At 39.2% G+C, this 22,279-nt stretch overlaps 1 protein-coding gene across 1 annotated transcript in view; it reads left to right on the plus strand.

Annotated features, from left to right (window-relative positions):
* Positions 1-18,545, plus strand: part of LOC121147680 (solute carrier organic anion transporter family member 1B3-like) — a 33,248-nt gene extending 14,703 nt beyond the window's left edge. The window contains exons 8-15 of the mRNA XM_040967573.1: positions 1,978-2,220; positions 5,518-5,682; positions 6,587-6,782; positions 9,489-9,654; positions 11,388-11,572; positions 13,074-13,138; positions 15,584-15,701; positions 18,280-18,545. Coding sequence (XP_040823507.1) covers positions 1,978-2,220; positions 5,518-5,682; positions 6,587-6,782; positions 9,489-9,654; positions 11,388-11,572; positions 13,074-13,138; positions 15,584-15,701; positions 18,280-18,493 — 1,352 coding nt within the window. The 3' untranslated portion in view covers positions 18,494-18,545. The remainder of the gene's footprint in view (positions 1-1,977; positions 2,221-5,517; positions 5,683-6,586; positions 6,783-9,488; positions 9,655-11,387; positions 11,573-13,073; positions 13,139-15,583; positions 15,702-18,279) is intronic.
* Positions 18,546-22,279: the final 3,734 nt, after the last annotated feature.

Raw genomic sequence — 22,279 nt, forward strand, 5'->3', positions numbered from 1 at the left:
CTGGCAACGAGACAGTGTCTCCCAAGTGCAGTTTACTGTTCTTCCACATATCTGAATTTACTCTTTCAAGTTCTTTGTTTCCTATTTTAAGTGATGAATAGGAAGTAAATGCATGAAAATCAAAATATTACTCAGGTCCCATCTGTGCTACATATTTACAGATAAGTACAAAATGAGGAAATTTGAACAGATTTAGTGTAGATCACTTCATCCAAAGCAACTAGATGAACCTGTCCCTTCCCGGTAAATGCATTTTTCCTGACAGTAATCTGGATATGAAATGTAGACCCTGTGCATATCCTCAATGTGGCTCGTATGTTCAGTCATGTGGGAATGACTGCCGTGACTGCACCGTGCACTGTGGTTTGGTCCTTTTGTGCTGATCTACTAGAGGACTTGCCATACATCAACATTCCATTAGAGCTTGCTGACCACATGGATGAAGGCGTGCGCATGGAAGCGTTATATTTGGCGTTCCTTGTCATTCACAAACACAGAAATAGAGACTGTGTTATGGAAACTTCCTCAGCTTCAGGCCTTTCGATGTGAAAATGTGCTTGCGCTGCCTCTAGCTTGATCTCTTGTTCTCTCCAGCCACTCTTTATAAATCCACATGGGACATCAATTCACTTTCTTGCTTTTCCCAAGATGCAGTTCCATCAGTCCTCTGCAATATCCATCCCACATCTTCATCCTCCCCATCTCTATTCTTTCCCTGGGTCAAGCAGTGCCTTGGATCAGAACACCAGCTGTCCTAACTCATTGGGTGCTGGTCTTTGATACCAAGTTGGTACTAATTTCTTTGTGGGACAATTGTAATGTACTGAGCCAGGATTGATTTCACTCCTGGCTTAGAACATGCACAACTCAAAGTTGTTTCTCTAGTCCTGCAACCTTTGCCACGCTGTACAAAATGGCACCCGATGTGGCACTGCTTGGGGTTCTTGGTCTGCTGGCCACTACATCTGAGGGCCACCCAAACCTATTTTGGTTGGAAGCCCATAGGATACCAAGTTGGTAGTGATTCCTGTGGGACCAGTGTAATGCATTGAGCCAGAATTGATTTCGCTGCTAGCTCAGCAGATGTGCAGCACGCTGTTGTCTCTTTGGTTCTATAGCCATGCCACAGTGTTCAGAATGATGCCCAGTGTGACACTGGTGGGAGTTTGGGCCATGGAATCCATCCTCTGTCTACAGTGCTGGTTGGGGTCTGCCGCTGCATCTCTACTCATGGTCAGACCAAAAAAACAAGCAGAAGAAACAGTTCTTTGCCTTGGTTCACCTTCTGATCTCCTGTTGAACTTCCTTTCCCTCCTGGTCACGGATACCACTGATTACCAATAACTCACCGCTGAAGGGGTATCTAATGACTGCAACAGGCTCTGCTGTCTCTGCTGCTTCCCCAGCTTGTCTCCAGCTGCCCGTCTGATGTCGGCCTGTCCTTTCCTATTTCTTGGTATCTGTCCTGTTTCACCTTAGCGGATTATTTTCCATCAGGTAAGACCCTATTCTACTACCATCTTGCACCTCTCACCCTTTCTTCTATATTATTATTTTTTGTTTCTATCTGTGCATCAGAAAAAAAAATACATTTTCAGTTTTTAACAGTGTGGATTTTTATAGGAGACAACATTCAAATAATGCAGCTCTAATTTTTATGTTCTTCTCAAACATAGACCACTGTGAACATTTCTTCCATGATTTTCCCATGTGAATACCCAGTGACGACAGTTACCCAGTCATATGCTCATAGTGACCACATGTTTATGTAGCTTAGACAGTGACCACAGCAATTGCGACGTGTCAGCATACATGTGATGTTTTCAGGCTTCAGAGACAAGATTGCGTAGAACAGCTTAGGAAGGGAGAAATGCAGTTTATCTCTTCTCTGTGAGGGTAGTAATTCCTGTCACCGTTTCCCCTGACCGTCCCATCTTTCAGAATGCTTTTTCATTGACTTGCACTTGTCTTTTACAGGCACTATCAGAATAACTCCTAAGGACGCTCGTTGGGTTGGTGCTTGGTGGCTTGGTTTCCTTGTGGCTGGAACTTTGTCCATTATCTCTTCCATTCCATTCTTCTTCCTGCCCAAAATTCCCAATGAACCAGAGGAAAAAAGGAAGGCTTCAAAATCCGTGTATATGCTCAAAACAAATGAAGACAAGAGCCAAGCTGCTAGTCTGACCGGCCATGGACAAACAGTTACTGGAACCGTGACAGGTAACTAGTTTATATTCATGATCAGCTTGATATGGTTCATCTCTATATAACCACACACAAAGCATGTGGTATTGACTTTGCTTCATGCCAAGGTCAACTGGATATTTTTCTAAAACCTCTGTTTCTATTTGTAAATATTCCTTGAGCACGTAACACGTGAAAGAGTATTGGGTCTATTAGCAGGATGAAATCGAAAGCTAGCAACATTGGTTCCTTATAAGTCAAACACCATTTGAAAAACACAGGGTGCAACTGTAAGAGAGAAAGAGGTTATGATGTTTTATTCTTTTATTCAACAAAAGATACACAGATATACCACGTGCTGGTGTTAGGTATTTTTATGCCTGATGGTGATATTGAAAGGTGAATAGACAAAGTGCCTTAAATTGTCTGGCAATGCTAAGTTTAACTACTCTCAGTGGAGGGATGGAAAAGGGAGAAGGAAGTCGGGAAGTTTCTCTTTAGGCAATTAGAGTAAGAGTTTACTGACAAATGTGTAAAAAACAGACACCCAAAAGCAACCAAAAACTCTAACTAATTAAAATGTCCATAAATTCAGCACTAATAGTCAAAAGAATTGAAACTAGTAATTGAAGTTAGCATGTTTTAGCATTTGGTAACTCCTTCTCTTCCAATTGGGAAATCACTGAGAAAGAAATAATACAATGCATGACCCAGTGGAAGCCGGACTATGATGACTGAAGCAAGGGGTTGGCAGTGATTTGCAGATTGAAGAGAAATACTGACTTGTGAAAAAATAATCAAAACTTTTTTTCAGATTTATTTCTTTTTATTGGAATGTCTGATTTACAGAGAGGAGGAGAGACAAAGACCTTCTGCTTGCTGGTTCACTCCACAAATGATCACACCAGCCAAAGCTGAGCTGATGTGAGGCCCAAGGAGCCAGGAGCCTCTTCCAGGTCTCCTACACGGGAGCAGGGTCCCAAGGCTTTGGGCCATCCTTGACTGCTTTCCCAGGCCACAGGCAGACAGCTGGAGGGGAGAAGCTTCTGTAGAGAAGCTGGGATTAGAACTAGCACTCATGAGATCCTAGCACATGAAAGACAAGGAATTTAACCACTGGGTTACCATGTTGAGTTAGATCAAAATATTTTTACAAATTGACATTAAATTGAGATTACAGATTTTCAGCCTAAAAGTTCTTCCTCCCATTATTTCTTCCACTTAGCCATTTTATTACTATTTTCTCTTTTCTGTAATACTATATATATGACAGTTATTTCCTGTGATCATTTTGCATTGGATCACAAGAGAATTATTCAGTTTTCAGTTACATTGGTAGTTTCAAACTGGCGACCACATGAACATTTCCCAAGAGGTATTACCACGGAAATTTAGAAATATTACACTTCAATGCATCACCAGAAGTCAGTCGTTAAGTATTTTTTAGCATACTAATGATCTAGAATTTTGGAAATTTTTCCTGCGCACCAAAATATATCATTCCAAGGAATTATCATTTTGTGTATGGGCCTTCAAAAATTCATGGAAAACAAATATTGCATACACAGATGTAAACTTTTTTGTGCCAAAACAAGCTCATTTATACTTTTCATTGATTTTATGTAGCTGGAAGGCAAAGAGACAGAGAGAGGCGCAGAGAGGGAGATCGTCCAACCCTTGGTTACTGCACAGGTACCAACAATGTCTGGGGCTCAGCCAGGCAGAACTAAAAGCCTAAATAAACTCATCCACATGCAGGAAGTCAAGGCCTGAGCTGTCACTCACTGACTCCCAGGGACACATGAGCAACAAGCAGAATTTTGGGATAGAGCCAGGCGTCGAACTCAAGTACCATGCTGTGCATGAGTTTCCCCACGTGGTGTTTTCACTGTAGCACCAAACAACCAAGGCAGTTAGCTTGTATTACCATGGTTCCTCTAACTTTTCGAGGTATCTTCATAAATGCTGTGTCTTTACTCTGCTATATCAATCCTATAAAATTAGAGCATTATGTAAGTAGAGGGACAGTTTTGACTGTGAGACCAAAAGAGAGAGCGCGTGCGAGAGAGAGAGAAGATAATGAAGATAGAAAAGCATGAGTACCATTATCTGCGTGATCAGTTGTGTTGTAGGATACTGACCTAAACCAAAGGGGGCTTCAATCATGTGCCTATTTAAAATGGGTGAAATATCTAAGTACATGCTTAAGAAGAAAAAACATTACATTTCTTCTATGTATTCTTGAATACAGCTAAGATTAATTGGTTAGAAAGTAAAAAAAAAGGGGGGGGCGGGGATTTAAGTGCATCATAAAGAAATATGTAGGGCCCAGTGCCACAGCCTAGTGGCTAAAGTCCTCACCTTGCACATACTGGAATTTCATATGGGTGCCAGTTTGTGTTCTGGCTACTCCACTCCTCTTCCAGCTCCCTGCTTGTGGCCGGGGAAAGCAGTCAAGGATGGGCCAAAGCTTTGGGTCCCTGCAGCCACGTGGGAGACCCAGAATTGGCTCCTGGCTTTGAACCAGTTCAGTATCGGCTGTTGCAGCCACTTGGGGAGTGAACCAGCAGATGGGAGATATTTATGTGTCTCTGCTTCTTTCTGTAAATCTAACTTCTTAATATAAACAAATATTTTTTTAAAAAGAAAAAAAATGTAACAAAACTATCCAAAAGTGAATCCGTCCCTCTCTGATGTAGTCAGCTTGCTGTCTGAGGTTTGCTGATCCGTGTGAAAGAATGTATAGTGGATTACGGCCTTTAAAAGTTCAGACTTAGTGACATTCAGATTCCCACCCACAACAAAATTCATTAATTATCAAGTCATATGTTCTGTATCTTTTAATTAAAGTCATAGCTTAGAATATTTTACACATCCCTGGAATTCCTTTAAGGTGGAGAATCTTTATAGAAAGAGGCTTAGAATTTGCCTGGTATCTTGTTAAGAAGTAAATATTTATTGAATGAATGAATAAATGAATATGTTTACAGTAGGTATGGTAGCATGCCGGTAATAATCAGTCATTGAGAGAACAAATCAAGTACTCATGTTAGGGTAAAATGAACTAAATGAATAAGTATCAATATATGCATGAGAAACATTTAGGGAAGCTATATGGTAAAATGTTGACAGAACTGTCAACAGAATTATCTCACTGTCAAAGTTAAGATTTCATATGATATAAGATTAAGACATTAATATGCATTTGATTGTTTTTAAATATTTAAATTATTTGTGTAATTTTTAGTTTTTTCCAATCTTTCAGAAGCATCCTTATCAAAAGATATTAATATGCATTTGATTGTTTTAAATATTTATTTTATGATTTTTTAGGGTTTTTTCGATCTTTGAAAAGCCTCTTTACCAATCGTCTGTATGTTATATTCTTGTTTATGACATTACTGCAAATCAGCAGCTTCATTGGTTATTTTACTTATATCTTCAAATACATTGAACAACAATATGGTCAGTCCGCATCTCAGGCTAACGTTATCATAGGTAAGATATATTGTTCACTTATTTATTTGATATGTGATAGACTTTCGATTAGTGGTGTTGCAAATGGCATTCCTTGTAAATGCAGTTTTCCACATTCTATGAGATATAATCTTTGTTTATTCTTTCCCAAATCTTATCAAATTTGTTAGTCTTGTGATACCATCATTGCTCTGCACTTGAAGTTGTATTTCATGTTGTCGAGTTCCCAAAGGAAAAACTACATGACAATGGAAAATACATGTGTGATGTCTGCATAGTCAGTGTAGTGCTGACATTGTCAAATTTTGCAAATCATTTATTTGAAATCAGGACTTAATTACTTAAGTTATAACATTGATATTTCCAAAATAAGAATGAAGTATATTCTCAAATTATGCATAAATTTAAAAAACCATATTCTAGGGGATATTTTAAGGTACATTTTTTTCAATGGCATATTGGAATATACCTGCTAAGGGAAATTTTTCAAGTTTCAGGTATTCAATTCCAGGCAAATTGGGAGTGCATTCTTAAGGGTTGGAACTCTTCATTTTGAAAAATGTAGAGGATTTTAAATGATAGATACAAAGTCTCATTAAGATGCTGGGTTTTATTGTTGTTGAATTCCAGTATAAAAAAATGGGAAGCACCTCTTAGATATTATCCTTGGAGACACAAATATTCAAAGTCATTGGTATTGTTGCTATGGTTATTACAAAGAAAACCACAGCCTCATTATTAAGAGGGACCGATTATTTTGTATCTCCTATTTGGAAACCCCATCCCCTCTATCCATCCAGGCTGATCAGCCTTCTGGTTAAGGACAAATATTGGAGGATGTTGACTGACATAGTTTGTCTCACATGCAAAGACATGTAAGAAATGTCATATTTATATAATTATGGTTTTCTTTCATTCTTTCTAGGAGTCATAACCATACCTATGATGGCAACTGGGATGCTTGCAGGAGGATATATCATCAAAAAATTCAAATTTACCCTGGTTGGAATTGCCAAATTCTCATTCTTTACTTCTGCATTGTCCTTCGTATTTTACCTGTTATATTTTGCTCTGACCTGTGAGAACAAACCAGTGGCTGGCATAACCTTGACCTATGAAGGGTTTGTATTTATCAGTTTATCAATTTTCTAACATGCTACCTCTGCAATTAAAAGGCTAGATAAGTAAATCGGAGCAGAAACAATTTTAACATTCTTTTTTAGTTGAAAGCAATTTCTCAGCTTAGGAATTCTTGAATATCTGCTTCTCAGATGCTCTCCTTTAATTTTTTTTTCCAGTAAAGATCAGACATGTACTTTGTAGTAATATTATCATTTTATAGTTGTGAGAGTGAGTGACTTTAGATGAGGAAGGTATGAGTAATAATAATAACCTCAAATTGAGGTTATGTGGCTTCCAAACATGCTGTATGTGCCACTGTAATCTTGAATCGGTCATGAGACTACCGTTACTAACAGTCTTCCAGATTTACTGAATGTTCTTCAGTTTGTTCTGGTGTTACACAACTAGCTTTGTAAGCGTGCACTTCCTTATTTGGTGTTTAATTCTTGTTTTGAAAACGAATAGATGGTTTCAGGATTTGTCTTCATTATTAGCAGGATTAACACATATCCTCAGTATAATTGTATGCTAGATATTGCGTAACTTTTACTGTTCCATTAGGAGTATTTGTAGTGATGTGCAGTGTTCTTAGCAGTCCATGTTTTACGCAAATCATGGGACAGTTTCCTCCCTTTGCAAGGCACAGACATAGAGATCTGCCTCCATTGGTCCACTCCTCAAATGTGCAGAATAGCCAGGGCTAGCTCAACCTGGACCAAAGACTTCGTCAAGGTCCTTTTCATGGGTGCCGGCGATGCAGACTTTTGACGTCCTGTGTCCTAGAGTTTGCATTAAAAGGAAGATTTAATCCAGAGTGGAGCCAGAACTCAAATCCAATCATTCTCATATGGCTGCAGGCAACCTAAGTGATATCTGAACAAGTATGTTAAATGCCTGACCCACAGGAAAAGTTGTTACAGCCCGTGTTATCATCTCATACTATACCCAATTGCTTAATATAAGGAAGGTTCTGGGCCAACATGGTGATAAAGCAGGCTATTTCTCTGCCTGTAACAGCAACATCCCATGTGGGCACCAATTCATGTCCTTTTAGCTCCACTTCTGATCCAGTTCCCTGCCTATGGCTGGAAAAGCAGTGGAAAATGGCTCAAGTCCTTGACCCAAGTAAGACACTAGAAGAAAGTCCTGGATCCCGGCTTCATCCATGCCAAACTCTGGCTGTTGCATCTATGTTGGGAGTGAACCAGCGGCTGGTAACTTTGCCTTTCAAATAGAAAAAAATAAACCTTTTAAAAGAAGATGAGAAAGGTTCAAGTTTTAGCCTCAAGCAAAGACCCTTGCATCAGCTCAGTGACTACATAAACCAAATCTGCTTATTGTTGGGTCTGAGCTTTCCAACTCAGGGTTTTTTTGTAATATTAATTTCAGCCTCTCAGTCTTACCAGGTTTTCTTGTCTAAACATTTTCCTATTTTTACAGGGTTGCCTAACTAATCTTTAGTTACTAGCCTGTGCTCCTTATCATGACAATTGACCATTTCCTTCCACATAAACCTTAGCAATCAGGTTCTCATACAACTTTCTGTGTTGTGGACACTGGAGGAATTGTAACTTCCTTGGATTCACACAATGACTCTAAACTGATCCTACATTATATGATTAGTTCTAAGGGAGAGCAAGGAAAAGGTAGAGAGGGAGGGGGAGAGAGAGAGAGAGAGAATCTTCCATCCGCTGTCTCAACCCTCAAATGGCTGTAAAGGCTAGGGCCAAGTCAGACTGAAGCCAGGAGTTTCTCTCAGGTCTTCCATTTGGTGCAGGGTCCTAAGCACTTAGTCCACTCTCCTCTTGCTATGCCAGTCACATTAGCTGTGGGGGGGAGTTGGATGGGAAGTAGAGCAGCCAACACTCAAACTAGTACCATTATAGGATACCAGCAAGAGTTACAGGAGGTATTTTAATACACTGAGCTGTAACATTGGTCCCCATAACAGCCTTTTAAAGACAGTTCCCTGAAAAGAAATGTAGAACTTGTACAAATTAATTAAAAGACAGCAGTGGTAATTCTGTTTTTTTATTCAAATATTGAAAGCTTCCTTGGAAGTTCTTCAATTATTATTATTTTTATAAAACCAAAAATAATTTCTAAAATCTATAATCAATTATATGACATATCTTATATTTTAGTGAACTTATGAAATCATAATCTGTAGCTTATGGAATGTCAATTATTAAAACTCCATGTATTCTCAACTAATTATGTTCTTGATTTTTCAAAATTAATCCTTAAATGTTCTGATTTGACTATCTTAAGTTCAGCTTTTACAGTTAAAAAACCAGAATTTTTCGTCTCACCTGCCTTAACAAAAACATTCATAGATTTACATGCCTTGTTAGACAGCTAGAAGGTATCTGTTTAATGCCACTACTTTATATTGGGGGGGAAAAAAACAGGCATCAGATCACAAAGATCTCTCATCTAAATCTTACTCTCTGGAAACTTGATAAAATGATATCGTGGGAAGATGAAGAATAAGCGTTTTTTTTTAAAGGCAGCTATTTTAGTATCACCACATAGAATTTCTCTACCTCATTAAAGCAAGATTATCTTTCTTGCTTTCCCTTTATTCTTCTCCATCTCATTTCTTCTATTTCTTCCTCCTCTTTCCTCTCTTCCAACTGTCATTTTCCTGTTCTCAAACCCCTTCACTCTTTTTTTTTTGATACGCATCTGTCGTTTATTTCCAGAAATTATCCAGTGACATCTCATCTAGATGTGCCACTCTCCCATTGCAACTCAGATTGCAACTGTGACGAAAGTCAATGGGAACCTGTCTGTGGCAGCAATGGAGTAACATACACATCCCCCTGTCTCGCAGGCTGCAAATCCTTCAGTGGCCACACAAAGCCAACTGTGAGTATCCATCTCTGCTTTCCCCTCCACTTCATCAGAACCACAGGTTAGAGCCATGTTTAGAAAAAGAAATCTTTCCCTTGTCCATATTCTCGGCAGTCGTTTTACAGGAAAACATGGAGAACTTTGAAAACTAAAACATCTTAAAAATCTTTGAATGTGGACCTCAGCTTCTTATGATCTTAGAATTTCAAGGAAAGTTCTGTCTGCCATAAAGATAAAATTTTCTTAATATTGACAATGGTCATGCCATTGGGAGGCTAATGAAAGACCCATTGAATCATTGGTCATCAGCCATCTATTTTTAAAATAACACTTTTGGGGGCTAGATGTCTAGAGCAGCTGTTGGGTCACCACTTGGGATTGTCTTAAGCCATATTGGTCAGGCTGTGACTACTCTACTTCCAATCCAGCTTCCTTCTCATGTAACCCAGCGAGACAGCAGAGTGGCACAAGTACCTGCTCCCCTCCACCCACATGAGAAATCTGGATTAAGAACTTTTTTCTGGCCTGATCCATTACTACCTGTTTCCATTGTTCGGTGGAGTAAAAGATTGGGTTAATTTCACTTAGTTTTTCTCTTTCTATGTTTCAAGCAAAAATTAAAATTAATACGTAAGTTAAAATAATGCTTATTTGTACCAGTTTGGAGGAGTGGCCAACAAGCTTGCTGCATAAATCATTTTTCTGCGTCATTCTTAGTCAAACAATGTAAAAAACTTTGGCAGGCTCCTGAGTCAGTTTTTCCTTTAGCAGTAAGACATTAACTCTAATGCATTAAAGGCGTATTTGCCTTAAACTTTATTTTAGTTTGAAATAACTGGAGAATTGAGTTAAGCCGTCAAGCTATTTGAGTTGCTTGTCTGAGTGTCTCTAATCATCAGTTTCTCAAGTTTCTCATTTTGTGCTGTAACTGTTGATCTGGACATTGCATTGTACTGAAACTTCCTGGTAATTACATCACCTATGTTATTGTATAGCATTGCATGCTTATATAAGCATGTTTTTTTAGATTGCCAAAATAAAAAATCAAATTATAGCCCAACTCTATTTTGATCTATGGATCAAAGAGAATTTAGAAAGGCTTTCTTGTCAATAAGAAAAGAACAGAGAATTTCAGACTAATTTTTGAAATATTTCCTAATGTTAAAATTAAAAATTAACAGCAAATTATACTTTCTTTTGGAAGGGATCCAAGAAATAATTTTGCTGCTAAACCATGGCACAATTGGGTTTTTAGAATTTTGTTAATTGTAACTAATGTGATTTGAGTGATTAATACCTTTTATTTTTTTAATATATTGTTATTTTGAATTATGTGATACAATTTTGTATAGGCTGGGATTCCCACCCCCCATCAGATTTTCCTCATTTTGTTACAATAGTGTAGTCCTTCGTAAGGAATCATAATTCTATCAGTCTCTTATTTAAGTGTACCCCGACATTGTTGGTACAGACAATGTCAGACAGTCCAGCATCCCATTGTCTACACACGTCCAACAGTTTCACTGGGAATCCATCTTTCCTCTGGATGCGGGGATGCATGTTTCATTATTCCCCCATGTCTGTGTATGATAGACCCCAGTACTCCATCACTATACATTACCATAAGTGAGAAGCCATGAAACAAGGTCAACAACTGGTATGAGTTAGCACAGCCAGATTAATACTTTTTAAAGGTAATGGAAAGTATTGACAGTTTTTAATGTTTTTTTTTCAAAAAAAAATTTTAGGTGTTTCATAACTGTACTTGTGTGGAAGAAACTGGTCTGCAGAAGAGCAACTTCTCAGCCTCCTTGGGGGAGTGCCCAAGGGACACTGGCTGTACAAGGAAATACTACATGTTTGTAGCTGTTCAACTTATGGATTCTTTCAGTGTTGCCTTTGGAAGCACTGCGTTTATCATGCTGATTGTCAGGTATCACTTTTCTAATCATTTTTTATGCATGTTGGACTACAAGTACATCTGATGGTTTGTTCTGTACTGTATTTGGGTCACCCATTCCTATTTTGTTACATTTTGCTTATCTGGGATGCCTTTTCTTGGGATTATTGCAGTCATTCAATGCCATAGTGAGCTCCTAAGGCAGGGACTAATCATCTCAATTTTGAGGACATCTCTATATGATATTTATGCAGGCTTTGATTTGGGGTTGCCCTACATCCTGATGGGATGTATTTTTGAGAACCAGATATAAATTTTCACTTTAGTCTGCAATATTTCAGTGTTTATAATGTGACAACAGAATGGCTTTTGCTCTAGTCCTTCCTGGTACTCTCACGGGCAAGAGACAGATATTTGAGAATTTGTTACATCACTCGTGAAGCAGTTATGCAGAGCAGATACATGCCTCGTGGGGAATGCTCTGCGGAGAGTAGAGCAATAGTGGGCAGAGATAGAGCTGTGCTGTTGCTGCAATCTGTGCACTTTGATAGGACGCAGAGGCATCCAAAGAGCACCCACACATTTTGCTTCTTGAGAGCCTTTTTGGGATGTTGTCACCCTGAGAAAGGTCCATCAGAATGTTGAGGTGCTCAAAATCAATTGTGAAGTGTGGGGTCACGGTGCACGGATAAATATGCTATGCTTAATTGATGTACTGCTATGTTTAGATTGAATTGTATCCCGCTGTATAAGCTTTCTTTGAGAACTTCAATGAATGGTAGCTTTAGTGCGAGGCTCAAGTGGCAGTTCCCTGGGGGGAAAAAAGAAGCTTAGAATGTTAGCTTGTTGTATTGGATCTCAGGAGGCATTAACTAAGTAGTAGTATCCTCTGAGTAAATAAGGAAATGGAAGGAAAGAGAGATTAAATGACTTCTCCCGAGTCTCTTAATTTAGTTGGGACACCATTTGCTTCAGTATTCTTAAAAACAGGAACTACCACATCACTCAGGAGATGTTTCTGAAGCATTGGTCATATGTTATATCCACTGAGATCCCTGAGCAAATATATCCAATAATAGCTCAAGACTAAAATATTATGTACCTGTTAATATTTCCTTCTTTCCTCCCTCCCTCTCTCATGCCCTCACTTCCCCTTTTGTTCTCTCCATGACCCAACCTCTTACTTTGCACAAATCTGCTTTCAAATAAATATTTCTTAGAAATGTATGGAAAATAGAATTAAAAGGTAAGTTTATTTTGGTATAAAATACTCTGAAGTCTTTGTATATTGGTGATTCCGCAGAAAAGTTCATGAAAAGCGATGCATAAATTTGAAATCATCTTTCCCAAATAAGTCTGTATTTTAATTCCAATTGTCCACAAACTCCTTCAGCTCCATTTTCAAAAATGTGGGCCTTTCATTTAAGGGGTTTCATTCAACCTCTAGGAGAGAACATTGAGAAATATTTTAACTTTAAGCTCAATTTAGTATTTTAAACATGTTTAATATGTCTTTGTTTTTACCTGATTTCAGAATTGTTCAGCCTGAATTGAAATCACTTGCAATGGGTTTCCATTCACTGTTTATACGGGCACTAGGTATGACAAATATGTGAATTATGAAATTGGGATATGTTTATCAATGCTCAAAGATGAATGTAATTACTATTCAGATTACCAATAGGCATAAGAAAGAATCATTTCTATGTTTGTGGTCAATGACAATCATAGGAGACAGAGGAAACCTAAAAATGACTCTGATGTTGATTCTAGTTGATGGCAAGCAGTGGCAGGCAAGCAGTCACCATAGTCGTGTTGCACTGTATCTGACATGGTAGCAGGCGGTTCCCAAGATGTCTACTTTCAGAAAGAGAACATTCCTTCCAAGTAGGAAGAAGAGAGGTTCTTCCCAGGATGCTCAGGCATTCTCTAGAAATGCCTAATGCACCCGAGGAAGCCTGGGGGTTTTGCCAAGCAGTTTGCGCAAAACAGCAGAAACGGACAGGCTGCTACTGCACACTGTCTCGCCTGAGCAACCAGCTTCACCAAAAGGTAAACATATGAATAGGGAATTACTCACCCTAGAATTGGATCAAGGAATTTTTTTTTAATGAAAGAAATGTCAGACACGTGTGAGATACATTGGCCAAGAGTGCAATACAGACATAAAGTCGTATCTCTGAAAAAACTAATGAGGTTATCAGTAAAAGGTTTAGGCAGTGGCTCTTTGTCTCTTACTGCCATTTTTATCCTATGGATGTCTTTAAAAATCATTTCAGTAACTTTTAAACTAATCCCTGTGGGTTCCCCTTGGTAAGTCCTACAAATGCCCTGTTAGTATTCCTGGGAAGAAAGGAAAGGCTTAGTTCATCTGGCAATTGAATATGAACTGATGAAGGCCCAGGCACAACTCCAGATGATGTAAGGAAATGAGTAGGAAGGGACCATTGCTGTAGTCATCGCAACCAAATGAACGTAGCCGAAGTCCACAGCCCCAGGACAACAGAGAAATCATCCAAGCATGTGTTCATCGAGAAGGTCACGGGCGATCCAACGTAAAAAGAAAAAGCAGAAGGGAAAACCGGAGATGCCAAGCTGTGGCTGACACAGCTCCCGCCACAGTTCCCTTCCTGGCATTCTGCTGTTTACATCTCTGCTCTGCAACCTCTGTACGCCCTGGCAGGACCCACGTGGACATCCGAGAGGACGTCCCTTGTCCAGCGCACAGACACTGAAGTTGAGCACCGAATGTGCAGATCGTATTCCTGGTGCAGGGATGAAATTTTGTAGCAAAAAAAAAAAAGAATTTTAATTTCATAATTGCAAGCATCCTATATTTAGATGTCCTCAAAATGAAACTTCAGAACCTTTATGAGGAAAAGATACAGTTTGTAGCTCACACCACAGCCGTCTGGAATACACAGACAGGGCAATTTTGGAAGGCCTATACAGCATAGATAATTGACAAGGTTATTTAAAATATAAGACTAAGCTTATAACCTAACATCTAATCTATTAAGTTTGTTCAAGGCAGTGATATTATGTGGAGAAAATGAAAGGTGAGCACAAGCTTTCCATTTTGAAAGGGTGGTAATGGTTTTGTGAAACCGTTTTGTTGATACTAGTTTTCTGCATGACGGTTAACCTCAGATGCCAATCATTTGTCATCCTAAGATTCTTTAGGAAAAAGGAGATGGACCATGGATAATAGAATCATAACATATGATGAGATGTGAGTCACACTATCATGTATTACAATGCAAAATAAATTCTCAAAATCATTAAGATAAAAAAAAAACAGATCTGGTACCTGTAAGCAGGGTTCAAGTTCCGATAAAATAACAATATACACGGATGCTTCAGCCATGAGCAGCATATGTGATTCCAACCATTCATGTAACTGGGTTAGGGCCAGGTCAGCAAGGACACAGGCTTCACTGTGATCAGGAGACACAACAACATTAGCCCCAGAGGCCCCACCTGGAACAGCCTGGAGCAGCTTCGAGAGCCATCTGGAAAGGCACAGCATCAGTGGAGGCTTCGATGCTGGAATGTGGGCTCTGGGAAAGAGCTGTGCTGACTCGGAGCCAAGCACCCTGACACTGCACTGCTTCTCCGCAGAGGGAATCTGGGTGTGGAGGAGTTGATAAACAAGCGTAGCCCAGCAATACGTGAGCATGGAGCTTTTCTTTCCCCTGTAAATCTACAATTCTACTCCCATTGCTCAAACTCTTTTTGCCTAAGAAAAATATGACATAAGATCAACGTAACTTAGGTGTAAATTAACATCGTTCTCCTTTTTGGAGTTTATCGGTATTTGAAGAATAGAGTTTAAGGCATAAGATGTTATTTTTTCGTTTGGTGGGAAGAGAAAGGCAGATAAAGATGTGGCTTTGAGATTCTTCATCACAGTTCTTCAGTAGAAGGGGTAGTCCCCCAACTTTTTCAATTTTCACCTTATGCAGAATGTATCATGTGAAATATCACCCAGTTACATTTGAAACTTGTTCCTTGGATTGATGTTGTCCCTTCTTATAATTTCAGGAGGGATTCTAGCTCCGATATACTTTGGGGCTCTGATTGACAGAACTTGCTTAAAATGGTCCATGACCAGCTGTGGTGCCCGAGGCTCTTGTAGGTTATATAACTCTGTATTATTTGGGTAAGTTGCCATAAATATGTTTTATTAATTGATCTTTAACCTGCATTAAATACTCAAGTATATCGTTTTAAATATAATAGCATTAATTATGTTAAGTGTAGTCACCATTAATGAACAGTCATTGTATATCCAAAGGGCGGTACCTCATTTTAATAATCCTGAAGTGGTAGGAGATTTTTTTTCTCCTTTTTACTTGAATATGAAGGAACTATTTTCAAGGATAATAAGTAACTTATTCACAATAATACAGCTAAAAGTTCTTGGGTTTACATTCAAATCTTATTGTTTCCAGAAGCCCTCCTTGTCCTAAAATATACACACGAGTGTGTGTGTACAGTTATATATTTCTGTATGTATTTAGTTGCTTCTTTAACCATTCATGCGCCAGTGGATTTCTAGATTGGTTCCGTGTCTTTGTTATTGCAGTAAATCCGGGATTGCTAACATCTCATTTACTGCCTCCTTTGATTTTATTCCCAGAAGTCAGGTATCTTGGTCCTGTGACAGATCTGTTTTAGATTTTTGAGGAAACACTCTACTGCTTTCCATCATGGCTATCCTAAGTGCATTGCTACCAACAGTGCGTTAGGGCTCCCCTTCTCCCCAAATCATGCCATGGTGCGTCACCTTTTGGTTTTGAGATAACGATACTAACGGAAGTGAACTAATACCTCGCTGTGGTCTTTATTTGCATAACCCTGTCAACTAATCATTGTGAGTGTGTGCATCTTATTTTGAAGAGCATTCAAATGCTTTGCTCATTTCTTAACTGCTTTATGTTGTTGTTTGTTTGACTTCTCCAGTTTCTTAAATATCAAGCACTTCAGTCCTTTATCATAGAATTTGCAAATATTGCTGTCAGATGTCTCTGTTGATTATTTTTTTATTTAAAGAAACTTTTTTCTTCGAGCAATCTCTGTTATCCATGTTTCTTTCTGTTGCATGTGGTTTTGTAATTTCATCAAAATATTCTTGCATATGCTAATGACTTAGAGGGATTCCCATATGTTTCCTCTAGTTTCATATTTTATCTCTTGATTTTAATACATTTTTCCATTTTGAATTGATTTTTGTATAGGGTGTGAGGTAGGAATCTGGTTTCAATACTCTGTATGTGGAAAATCAGTTTTCCCAATGCCGTTTATTGGAGAGACTATGCTTTCTTCAAAAAGTATTTTTAGCACCTTTATCCAAGAGAAGTTCATTTTAGGTGGTGAATTTATTTCTGGAGTTCCTATTCCATTTGTTGATGCCTATTACAATGTTTAGGCTAGCATCATGCTGTGTCCCTTACACGAGTCCAGTTGTATGGTTATATCTGATACTATGGGAGCTCTGACTTTGTCTTTATCTTTCATAATTGCCTTGGTTATTGGGGTTTTTGTTTCCCTGTGAATTTTATAATTGTTTAAGGATGACATTAGTATTTGGATGGAGATTACAATCTGTAATTCACTTTTGGGTGACATGGAATTTTTGATAGTATTAATTCTTCCAATCCATGACCTGGACAGGTCTTACTATTTTGTGTGTGTGTTCAGTTTCTCTCTTTAGAGTTTTGTAGTTTTCTTTCTAGAGGGCTTTCACATCCTTGTTTAATTTTTTTCTAAGATTAAGTATCTTCTTGGAACAGTTATGAGTGGGATCGTTCTTACATGCTCTTTCTCAGTAATGTCATTGTTAGTATATTAACATTGGACTATTTTGTGTGTCGGTTTTGTATTTCTGTGAACACTTGCACTCACCAGCTTTGTGGTCTCTTCCTGGAGTGTGGCTCGCCTGTGCGTGTAATCCTGTCAGTCACAGAGATCATCTGACATCTTTTGTTACTTGTACACATTGCTTATTCCTCTTGCCCTATGACTCTGGCTGAACTTTCCAGAACTTATATTGAATAGCAGGGATGGAGTAGATATCCTTGTCTAGTTCCAGATATTAATTTATGAATTTTAAGCTTTTCCCCACTCCATGTGACATTAGCCTTTATTGTGCTAATGTATTTTCCTTCAGTACCTAATCAGTCAGAGGCCTTATCATTAATGTGTATTATATTATAGAAATGTTGTCTCTGCTTGTATGAAAATGATCATATGATTTTATCCTTTACTCTGCTTATTTATACGTCATGCTTATTGGTCTGTGTATGTTGACTCAATTCTGCATCCGTGGATGCACAATATTTCTGATGTATACAGATGCTCTTCATATTACAATATGGTTATCTGCTGCTCATCCCATTGTGAGCTGGGAAAGCATTTAATAACTGGAACCCACTGAACATCAAAGCTTAAACTCACCCACGTTAACTAGGCTAGAATACTGAGGAAGGCATGAGAGGACTGGAATTGGGTATTTTTCCTCTTGTAGGAGGAAGGCTGAGCCAACTGCAGTAGCGTTTTCCAAAATTTCATTCATTTTTCCAATTAATCCTAAAGTAAAATAATTTCAAAAGAATGGCTTACTCATTGTCATGATGTACGCTTTTAATTTTTTTACATTGATACTAGAGGGAAATGTTGTAAGATATGCAGCAGATTTAAAAATGCTTGTCTACTCTTTTCCAAATCTCTTCTCACAGAAACAGCTATTTGGGCTTGTCTGCAATCTTAAAATCCCTAGCCCTTATTCTATACATTGTGCTCATTTCTGCCATGAAGAAAAAATATGAAGGAGCGAATCCCAAGTCAACAGAAAATGGAAAGAAGGCTTTGGATGATGCAAACTTAGAATCCTTGAGCAGCAATGGACATTCCGTACCTCCCGCTGGAGCAGACGGAGAGACACATATTTAAGGGAAGAGCGAAGCACTGCTTGGGCCGCTGTTCTCAGTAAACACCTTGTTGACACAGTAAGATGTTCTAGCAGTTCCGACCCTCAGTGAGAATTCTGCCATTTTACGGATGATGGAATTGTGCGTAACAGTTAATGAACCCATGAATTTATAGTTAAATGGCTGGCATTGTAGTGTAGGGGGCTAAGCCGCCACTGATGACACCGACGTCCTATAAGGGGATGCTCATTTGAATCCCAGCTGCTTTGCTTTCATTTTCAAAATCTTCAGAATACATCTGAGAAGTCAGTGGAAGATGAGCTGCGTACCTGGGCTTCTCTCAATCCTGTGGGAGACCTGGATGGAGTTCCTGAATCCCTGCTTTTGCCTGGTCCATACATCTGGCTAGAGCAACGCTTTTGGCAGTGAACCACCAGATGAAAGATCTCTCTTTTTCTCTCTTGCTCTCTCTCTCTCTCTGGCTCTTTCTCTTCTCTCTTCCTTTCAAGTAAATAATCTTTTCAAATGGATGAGTTCCTTCTGAGGAAATGACCTAGCGATTGTGCTAATATTTAAATGTATACATGCAAATTCAAAGTGAGAACTTGTTTAGTCGTAGTAGAAGTAAAAGTGTTTGTTCTGGAAATTGCAGTTCTCAGTGAACCCGTGATTAGAGAATCAATATGGTGAGAAAGTTGGAAAGAAATTAATAGCCTACATATATAAGGACGAATGTTTCCAAAAGGACAGGAAAGCCTTCAGCAAAACAAAACAACAAAAAATGTTTGATTTGTCCATGTTTCTGTGGCATGATGTAGAATTGATGTAACTGGGCCCAGTGCTGTGGCCTAGTGGCCTAGTGAGGCTGAGGTCCTCACTCTGAACGCACTGGATCCCATATGGGCACCAGTTCTGATCCCGGTGGCCCCGCTTCCCATCCAGCTTCCTGCTTGTGACCTGGGAAGGCAGTCGAGGACAGCCCATAGCCTTGGGACCCTGAACCCTTGTGGGAGACATGGAGGAGCTCCTGGCTTCAGATCGGCACAGAATCGGCCATTGCGCTCACTTGGGGAGTGAATCATTGATGGAAGATCTTCCTCTCTGTCTCTCTCCTCCTCTCTGGATATCTGATTTTGCAATAAAAATAAATGAATCTTTAAAAAAAATGATGTAACCATGATGATGGTGTATTCACTTGAAGTCACTTCAAAGGCTTTATGTCGGTCCTTGGTATCGGCTCTGACTGCCAAACTGTGCACATTTTCTTCTAACCTTCCATTAAAAAACTGCTGAAGAAACATAGCCGTTCAAATATTTTAACCTGTGACCATCAGATGACGTATTATCGAATTATAGAATGGGTCACTTTTCTATGAGATCTGTGGAAGTTCATTAAGAGGAACTGAATTTGACTTGAGAAAGCAAGGCATTTAAAAGATGTATTTTCATTCCGTCAGTCTGCTTTCTAGGAGACATGAAGCTTACGCAAGATAATGTGACAACTGTCAGTAGGTCACGGGCTTTTTGGCAGGACAAGAAAGTGGAATGGATGAGTGCAGATATTTGGATATTGCATTTTCTGCTGGGTGCAGCACCCTTACAACGCATACAAATCACTGGACTTATTCTCCAAATCAGTGCTTAGCAGAATTTTACATGTATCAAAATTGCCTGAGTAGCTTTTTACAAAAATAAAATATATATATATATAATCGTAGTCTCACTGCAGGGATTCTAACTCAAAGCATCTAAAATGCAGCTTGGAAAACTGTAGAAAAAAATCTATTTGCGACTCAAGAAGTTAATGAGAAAACACTGAGTCACCGCGTGTCGGGAGTGGGGCAGAATTCCACAGGAAAGCCTGGGCACTGCAATGCCACAGAGCGGAAAGCGGGCATCGCCTCAGGATTACATGCAGTAACACTTCCTGGGGCTCATGGTGATTAGTGCCGGAAGCAGAAACTTGGGAGAAAATCCACATGAAGTGCTGCCACACAGTAGTTCCCATTTTAAAAACAAGGAAAAAAAAAAAAACAATGGAGATGAAAATCTGCGAAAAAAAATGAAGACAACTTTTTTTTATTATTTGGTAACTACTGAGTACCAACTCCCAAACATGATGGAATGTAAGGATAAACAAAAAAAGGACACCCTCTTATATGACTTAAAGTGGGAGATGAATTTTGGCAAAATGAAAGTCTGCAGGGGGCAGGTGTTTGATCTGACATCATGCCCCCTCCAGCCCCTGACGTCAGCGCTCGGGTGCAGGCCCTGGGGAAGCAGCAGTGGAGGCTCCAGGGGTCAGATTCCTGCCACCCCTCGTTGGAGTGCCCAGCTCACAGGTTCAGCTCCGCTGGGTCCCAGCCGCTCGGGACGTCTGCGGAGTGAACAAGCCAGGAGGGCTCTGACAATGATTGTGACGCTAAGGTAAATAACTAAATGATTTTAAATAAATTGGAAAATGTTATGTTGAGGAAAAAAAAAGTTTTATGCAATGAAGGAATATTTAAAATTGCAGCTCAGATTTGGGCAGGTGGCCCAATGGGTCAGATGCTTGTGCCCCCAGATTCCATTCTCAGCTCGTGCTGCAAATTCCACCTTCCTGCCAGTGGAGTGGGGAAGACCTAAATAATGGGGTTCCTGCCATCCCCAGGGGAGGCCTTGATTGAGTCTGTGCCCTGGTGTTTGACCACACCCCAGCCTCCATTGCTGTAAACATTAACCAGAAGATGAGCACGCGCATATGCTGGTACTCTAACCTACTCACTTTGTTCCCCTCAAAAAAAGATGAAAATACTTTAAAAATATATATAGCCAAGATTATTTGATGTATCACTGAATCCGAGCATTAGAAATGCATAGCAGGTGTTAGAATTAATTTAAAAATTATTTACTGAGCAGGAATGTAGTTTTACTGAGGGAAAGAGCAAATATTCAAACAGATACGGAAGTCTCAAGGCAATAAGACAATGTTAGCATATACTTAAAATATGCATTGGACAAGGATGAAAGAATTGTGAAGGAGATATTTAAAGGAGAAACTGTAAAGTGGCAACTTAAGAAACATGACACTGTTGAGAATGAAATGGAGCTGGAAAAAAACAGTCATCAAAGCCCATGGAAGAATGCCTTCCTGCCGAGTCCAGCAGACGGGAGCACCTGCCGAGCCCAGCAGACGGGAGCCCCTGTCCGCACCACTTCACGTTTCCACCCGTGTGTCTGTCGCAGGACATTAACTTATGTGGCTTCTTTCCCCTTAAATGCTCAATGTTTAGATTATTCCTTCATCTCTGAATGCTTTACTGGTTAAAATCCTGCGTTGTATTGATAGAAAAGCCGCTATCAAATAGCAGTTTGGTAATTATATATATAGATTTTATTATTTGATAGCTATCTGTTTCTGTGGCTATATGGGATGTCATTTCCACAGCACTGTAAGATGCTCCCAAGTACTAACACGTTGTCACAGCAATACCTCTAACCAACCTCTGTTGTAAAAGTTGGTGTTCCAAATTTTGTCATTAGAGCTTTGTCTCTGTGTATTGAATTTTGGCCTTCAGTGCAGTTGGCAGGATAATATTATTCACAATGTGAGTGAGTCCAATCTTTTTTTTTTTTTTTACAAAGCAGACTTTTTGAATTGGTTACTTGTATTTTGTGGAGGAAGGAGAGAGAATTCAGTGGATTAGGTCAGTATTTGTGATGCCAACATTCCATGTCAGAATATATATTTGAGTCCCTGCAGCTCTACTTCCTAAGCAGCACCCTGCCGATGAACCAGGGAAGGCGGTAGAAGTTGGCCCATGCC

The sequence above is a fragment of the Ochotona curzoniae genome, unplaced genomic scaffold (genome assembly GCF_017591425.1).
Source record: "Ochotona curzoniae isolate NIBS_2020 unplaced genomic scaffold, NIBS_Ocur_1.0 contig_1482, whole genome shotgun sequence".
NCBI lineage: Eukaryota > Metazoa > Chordata > Mammalia > Lagomorpha > Ochotonidae > Ochotona > Ochotona curzoniae.